Source organism: Bison bison, unplaced genomic scaffold (genome assembly GCF_000754665.1).
Source record: "Bison bison bison isolate TAMUID 2011002044 unplaced genomic scaffold, Bison_UMD1.0 scf7180017864048, whole genome shotgun sequence".
Lineage (NCBI taxonomy): Eukaryota > Metazoa > Chordata > Mammalia > Artiodactyla > Bovidae > Bison > Bison bison.
The window spans coordinates 4238630-4246281 of NW_011494620.1; the positions used below are offsets into that span (position 1 = coordinate 4238630).

The 7652-nt window shown below is 47.2% G+C and overlaps 1 protein-coding gene across 2 annotated transcripts; it reads right to left on the bottom strand.

Moving 5' to 3' along the window:
* Positions 1-356: 356 nt before the first annotated feature.
* FOXO1 (forkhead box O1) lies at positions 357-5570 on the bottom strand. 2 transcript variants are annotated; one of them, XM_010835651.1, is made up of 2 exons: positions 4060-5570; positions 357-3451 (listed from the first exon to the last, which is right to left on the bottom strand). In XM_010835651.1, exon 1 carries the CDS (start codon positions 5486-5488, stop codon positions 4082-4084), a length of 1407 nt encoding a protein of 468 aa, XP_010833953.1. In that variant the 5' UTR covers positions 5489-5570; the 3' UTR covers positions 357-3451; positions 4060-4081. The 2 variants fall into 2 exon arrangements, with proteins under 2 accessions (XP_010833953.1, XP_010833952.1); XM_010835650.1 differs by having other exon boundaries at positions 357-3593.
* Positions 5571-7652: the final 2082 nt, after the last annotated feature.

A 7652-nucleotide genomic window follows, 5' to 3' on the forward strand; every position in this document is an offset into this window, starting at 1 on the left:
CTTCAGGTATTTTTACCTTCAGCTCTGCCTACTCCAGCACAAGCTCTCCTACAACCTAGTCATTTCTGTGCTGATGCTGTGTCAGGCACGGACAGATGAAGCACTCCAGGGTGGTTTGTTATCACGGACCCAACTTGCTCTCCAACCCTCGGGGACTATAGTTTGCTTCCAGAGGGAGTGTCTCCACATCGACCCCCCTTCACCAAAGAAATACCAGATATGAATTAAGCATGGCACTGTGGCTGCCAAGGTTTTAACTCATGTGATAGCTAAACGAGAAGGGGAAAAAAAAAAAAAGAACCTAATAAAGAGCTTACTTTGCACAACTAAAAAAGAACGACAACAAACCATTTAAACATGATTTATGTACATTTATGGCTTTATACAATAATAGCAAAGATTGTTCTTGTGTCTGTAAGTACATCAGCATCATCAGGCACTTTTCATTGTATTGGAGCGGGAACGCAGGATCTGCACGGGTACTAAACTCGACTGGCCAAGGGTGCGGGGTCTGTCTGCGTCTGGATGGGATGAACGTGGCCAGGCCGCCAGGCTGTCACCCCGCTCAGGGAGGAGGCCAACAGTAATGCTAGGCTGTTTTGTCTACATAAACCACACTGCGTCTTTTACTGAACGATTACTCGGTAATCATTCAGCTGGGGAGAGGGGTGCGGGTGGGGAGATTGGTAACACTTATCCAGCAGCTGAATTAAGTCCAAATCATATACTTTGGGGGAACTGTTTCCATTTTGAGTGTCTTTCTCCTCCTTCTTGGGACCTTCCATTGATTTACTGCTCACTGGGATTTTAATTTAGACTTTGTCAGTTTTTCAAAGCAGACCTTTCCAAGTAACACATCGATCACCTAAATATACTCCATACGTCTATATTACGGAAACAATACTTTATATTTAAAATATCTGAATAGCTCTATAATACAATATGCTTTTAATAACAGTACAAACCAGAGGAAATAAATCAAACAAGGCTGCATAGGTGATATCATTTGCACATTTCACAAAGCAATCATGTACAATAACTGATATACTCATTACTCCAGAAAGTCAGTATTCGTACAGAAAAAGAATTACCAGAGGTCACATAATGTTTGTTTTCAAAACTGACAAGGTGCCTTTCACTGAACTTCACTGTACCCTGGAGAGCTACCCAGGATTCCTGTTAGAATTTTAACACACACACACAAAATTTGAAGGGAAAAAAAAAAAGATATTTACACAGACTCAAGAGGAAGCAACATCTTTTTAAAAGTCACTCTATGAAGTAGTAAGATTTGAACAGTGATTTTTTTTTTTTTCTTTTGTAGCTAGTTGCCTCATCAGTGAACAATGGGCCTGATGAGGCTCGGTGTGTGCTGGCCTGGGGGGCAGGAAGTGGTGGTCACAGAGGGGAACACAAGAACTGTGGCCCCAATGAGTCCGAGCGCAGGTACAGGGGGCACCGGTCAGAGGAACCAGGGTTTCTGAAACCAGACTTATTTTGGAGTGGCCAACAATGAAGATGGTTAGAGGGGTGGCTGTTTAATGAATTTTCAAAAGTGTAGAAGTCACTGTGGAAAGTAAACAATACAGCCTGCCTCCTGGAGGAAATCCATCCAGAAAACTTGTGTTCTTGTTAAACTTGGAGAAAAAACCAAGCCAGGAGAGATGCAATTCTTGGGCAAGACAAAGCCAGTGTGATGTGGGCTAGGTCCACAGAAATCAGAGCTTCCTCAAGAAGGCCAGAGGAACACTTTTGCGCACCTGTTCCTTTCCTTGTGCTGACTCTGGGCATTCCGCACGACTTGAAAACACTGATGGACTAAATGGGATGCAAAGCCAGTTAACTTGGGTCTAATCAGTTATAGGTAACTGGAAAATATTACAACATAATGACCATAATTATAGTTTGGGTTGCTAAAGGGGAAAGAAACTCTCCAATTCTTAATGCAATGGCTTTCTAAATAGATTCAAAGGTATAACTTACTGCTGGCTTGTCGGTTTTCAAATTTAGTGCCCGAATTTTTAAGCAAGTGCTAGTCTCTTTGGTAGCCATCTGCAATCATGAACACCAAGCACTTTAAAAATCACTCAATTTAAAAATTCCCCCGTTCAACCTCACTTTCCACAGTGCACCAAGTAATGTGCAGGACAGAAGGGGAAGGGGGTTGAAGAGTGAGTATGGACACAATTCTCCAGAAGTACAAAGCCAACACCTGCCTAGACCAGGAAGAGCACAGCGTTACGAGGCAAAACTTCTGCTGAAGTTCAACTCAAAAAGGTTAAGTTGATCAAAACCCCCGCTTGAGAAAGGAGCACTGTTTTGAAGGTGGGTCTCCCCTTCTGATCTCCAAATACTACACAGCCCCCCCAGGAGTACTTGAAACAAAGCACATACAGGCACTGATCAGAAGATTCAATGCCGGGCAGGGATGCCTAGTTCACAAGGACAGCAGAAGCAGATGGGATTTCTGTAAAACACATACACAAAAACAAATCAAGTTCTCAACGTGAAACGCAAAATGTCCGTAACTATACATCACTCTCGTGCCAAGGTAGGGCCAGAAATGTTGGGTGTGCAAGTACTAATTACAAGGATTTTAAGATTAGTCAGAAAACGTCACCAAGGAGCATCCCCAAGTATACAAACCAGTGAAGCATGTATAAAATTAGTACTAGTCCAGTTAGAAATACAAAAGGAAAATCACGAATGCTGCTTCAAATGTCTGGGATTCCACAAATTTACAAGCAGACTATGTAACAAAGGTAGACTCGAGTTTTAAGAAAACATTACAGTTCAGTATCTATTCCAAAAATGATCTCAAGTCCCAACAGTAACATCAAAAATCATTTATATGGAAATTAGAACCATTTAAAGTGTTTGTACAAATTTGCAAATAACAAAATAAACAAACGAAGAAGAAAAAAAAAATAGAAAAGACCTGTACAAGGCTGGAGTTTAATCTTTTTTTTCCCCCAAAAACAGTTTTGATAAGTCCGTTAATTCAGCAGATGGACAACAGGCTACTGGTTCTCCTGTGAATTATGCGGTGCCATGAACAGATGCAGAGCTGTCCAGTGGAGCTGTAGAACGGAGAGCTTGGTTCTCTGTGATTCATCAGTTCAGCAGAACACAGGTAGTACAAAACCAAAGTTTAACTTACCAAGGACATGAGACCATCACAGTATTACAAAAAGAGTATAAACTTTCCTTGGACCAAAATGAATATTAAAAAAAAAAAAAAAAGCACACAGATACAATTCTGTAGCTACGGCTTATGTACAAAAGTTGAAAGCACACCAGGATCCAAAAGTCTTTTCTGCAATTATATGGTGTAGTGAGTTTGGCACTTCATTGTAATGAATTTCCAATGGCACAGTCCTTATCTGCAGCAGCACATAACCTGCAAACACTGGGCAAACATCCTGTACAGGAAGCGTCTTCGCTGCCAAGTCTGACGAAAGGAAAAAAGAAATGCGTTTTGTGTGTGTTTTTTTTTTTAAATCAAGAAAACGAAAAGGTAGGGTGAAGGACATCTTTGGACTGCTTCTCTCAGTTCCTGCTGTCAGACAATCTGAAGTACTTTTAAGTGTAGCCTAGGAAAAAACACATACACACATACAAGCATTGAAAACAACCAAATGAAAATCAATTCAACTTAACATATTAGGATGACAGACATACTTGGGGGGGCGGGGGTTGGGCTTTCTCAAACAGCTCTGAAATCATTCAATGGGAGAAAATTCCACTTTAAAAACCCCTTCAGCATTTGATTTGTATCAAATGTATTCATTTATTGAAGAGTTACTAAGAAGATGCAGCCTTCTGTCAAAAGAAACTCTTTAAAGCCATTAGAGGAAGCTTCCTTATGTTTCGGCTCAGAGGAGAATCTACAAGCTGCAAAAAGGGCAAAGAATGAATGATAAAAGATGCCTCTACAAGGGGCAGCCGACTGACATAAAAATAAAAAAGTCCCGACCCTGGAAGATACAAGGCAAGTTACTGGGCTCCTCTCTTTAAGTCCTGTTTTCAGAAGGTCTTTTGGTATCGGGGTGCTCTTACCTGCTTGCTCGCTTGCTCACTCTCAGCCTGACACCCAGCTGTGTGTTGTTGTCTTGACACTGTGTGGGAAGCTTTGGTTGGGCAAAACGTTGTCAAAGTTAAAATCCAACGTGTCTCCGTCCATGAGGTCGTTCCGAATGATGGACTCCATGTCACAGTCCAAGCGCTCGATAAACATGCCGTCCAAGTCACTGGGGAGCTTCTCCTGGTGGAGAACGCCCATCCGGCCGTAGCCATTGCAGCTGCTCACAGAGGAGTAGCCCCCCAGGGCGCTCATCTGCATGGGGTGGGCCAGAGGCACTTGTAAAGCTGTCTTCACCGGGGCCAGGCGGTTCATACCCGAGGTGTGGGGCATGGTGTTTACCGCGTGGGGCAAGGCACGCCCGTTGACTGCGGATGTCGACTGGGCGTGTCCGGGGTGGGTGTGGGAGCTGGGGGTCATCATTTTGTTGTGAGAGCCCTGACCGCCGTAGGCCGGCATGACCGAGTTGGGGCCCATCAACACGCTCTGGCCGAGCACTCGGCTGTTGGCTTGAGCCACCCCCGGATCGACTGGCGTCATGATGTCGTTGTGCGGAGGAGAGTCGGACGTCAGCAGCTCCTTCAGGAGTCCCGGCGCACAGTACTGGCTCATGCCTCCATAACTCGATTTGTTGTCCTGCAGCGTCTGCATGGGCATCTGAGGCAGGGGGCTCATGCTGGACTGGCCGTATGTATATTTTTGGTAGTTGGGGCTGGGTGAATTCAGACTGGTGTTTGGCGGTGCAAAGGAGTAGCAGGGCGTCTGCTGCATCATGGTGCCCGGGGAAGACTGGGTGGACACAGTCAATGACGTTGGTGACGAGAGAAGGTTGAGATTATCCAAAAGGTTCTCCATGTTCTCAGGGTTACTGATCTCGGACAGACTGGGCAGAGTAGAAGCCATCTTTGCGGCGGACGGCGGGTACACCATTGAGTGCACGTCCCCGTCTCCCAGGTCGTCCTGCTCCGTCATGATGGGAGAGAGCCTCCCGCTAATGGTACTAGCGTTCGAGCTGGTTCGAGGGCGAAAGGTACTCCAGTTGTCGAAGTCGTCATTGCTGTGGGAGCCGGGACTTGCGGGCCACTTGGAAAACTGCGATCCCGGGCTGTCCCCGGCACCCTCCTGGCCCGACTGCAGGGATGCTTTTTTCTTGGCAGCTCGGCCTCGGCTCTTAGCAAATTTACTGTTGTTGTCCATGGATGCGGCTCTTCTCCTGGGGGATTTCCCACTCTTGCCTCCCTCTGGATTGAGCATCCACCAGGAGCTTTTTCCAGTTCCTTCATTCTGCACGCGGATGAACTTGCTGTGCAGGGACAGATTATGACGAATTGAATTCTGTAAAGCAGAACACCACGTCAGAAATACAAATACTGCTCTGGATGAAGACCTAATATTACACACAGACATGTCTCACATGGAAGACACGTCTCACATGGAAGACAAGTCATGTTTTCAAAGTTTACGGTACAGATCTGTACCATCACTACAAGACAGCTCCAAAGAGTAAAGTAGTACTGTATCTTAAAAACAGTATCTGTATTTTAATTTCACAAGGGGAAAAAACTAAACAGGCATTATTATAAACACTTTCTGTTACATAGCTCTATTTTCCATGGAAATTACAGGACCTGGTTTTTAAACCACTTAGATTTGCGATGCAAATACTACTCCATTAACAGAGTGCTATCAAAACCCCTATCCATCCAATCATCCCCTAGAACTACTGCAAGTTCTCTGGGGATGGTACATGCGCCACTTAACACGAAGTGAGAAGTTCTGTATTATGGGGTCCACGTGATCACCAACAAGAGAGAAAGCAAGCAGATTATATCCTCAATCAAGACTCAAAACCCTGAAAACTAGCTAAGACCTAGGTTCATTTATGTTCTTAAAGTCCATTAGGCAGATATAGGTGAATAGAAGGAAAACGAGGTGGTGCTTGTGATTTTAATTTTAGAAAGTTGAAATACCAAGGAAAAAAAGACTTAAATTCAAGTGCTGTTCACGACCCTCTCTTCCCAGCTTCTACTCGAGCCAAAAAGCTGCCCTGGGAGGGAAGGAATGGTGGAAAGGGCAGAGAGCTGGTGGCTCTGATCCACTGAGTATGGCTCCATGACTAAGTCGTGACATATACAACCCCCAGGATGGTCAGGACAGAAAAACCAACTTTGAGCCCCTGGGTAGCTCTGCTACTCACTGGCTACAAACCTTGGGAAGCTGCCTGGCCCCCACGTGCTTTATAGCCCCCTTTGCGCTGGTTCCACGGGTCCAACGAGACAAGGTATGTCAGGAGCTCAGCCAGTGTCCACCATGGTAAATGGTTGGTGGGAAGAAGGTATCAGATCCCACCTTGGCGGGAGGGCACAAGGCACCACCCTTTCTGAGCCCATTCCCCTCCTCCTAGTCACTGGGTTGTGGGTAGGAGCTAAGTGGTATTACAAACACAAACCCGCAACTCCAAACACACTGCGACAGGAGCCAAAGACAGCGCAGGCCCCAGCAGAAGCGGTGGGGCCAGGCTGTAAGGGAGGAAGCCCGAGTGCGACTCCTGTCCTGGGTAAAGCGTGAGACTGCCGGCAGCTGGACAGCCTGCTGTGGACAAGGAAGAGGGGCTCCAGGGAAGCAGGGCGCAGCCCGGCTGGCTCGGCCCCAGCGCAGGACAGGCACGCAGCAGCCTCTCTCTCTGTGCACTCAGTGCTCTCTGTCATCAGGGCCCGGAGCAGGTTCCGGGCGTCCTGGACTCCCGGAGCAGGACTGAGCGCGTGGCCCCCACACGTCTCTGGCTTCCTCTGCCAAATGGATGCCCAGCTCCGCTGAGTGAGCCCCTGGGACCCCTGCGGCCCCTTCTCCCCGACCACGAAGCGGCTCTGGCTGGATCTGTGGTCACCCAGAGATGCAGCCACAGCGCCCACATCCTCATCGCCGTGGGACTCAGATGCTTGAGTGCCAATTACTGTGCCAGAACAGAGCCTCTGCACGTGGGGCCGGCCGGGGCTCCACGCAAACCATGAGCTCACCATCTCTCTCATTTAAAGGAGATAAAAAACAAACTAAGAGAAAGAAAAAGAAAATAAAAATCTCTCTTTCTAAAAGGAGACGCAGAAGTCAGAATGGGTCCAGACAGTCAAGGCTGAGAAATCTACATTTCAAAATGCCCTCTGACCCTCTGTCCTACATTCCACGCGAGGATTGCAACACAGCAGCCCTGGGACAGCCCTTCGGCCAGGCCCAGGCGAGCGGGGTCGGTCACGGCCCTGGAAGGGGGCTTCCAGGCTGGATGCTGGGCAGGCATGTACGTGGGTGGTGGGGTGGGGCTTCTTCTGTTCCCAAGACTCTGTCCTCTTTCTTCCCGCCTATAGACCTCACCCCAAATCCAGACTGGAGCCCCTGAAAGAGGCCAGGAGCTGCATCTCCCGCATATCCTATTCCATCCCCGTCAGATTCTCCAAACCCTACGGGGAAGGTTTCACTGACACTGACACAGACACAGACACAGACAGTGCTTCCCTGCTGGCCCCCAACCTACACACACACACACACACACACACACACACACACACACACACACCAC

What these genes read in the sequence shown, in the direction of transcription:
- FOXO1 (XM_010835651.1), bottom strand. Translation starts at nt 5,488, where the DNA reads ATGTCTGTGTGTAATATTAGGTCTTCATCCAGAGCAGTATTTGTATTT.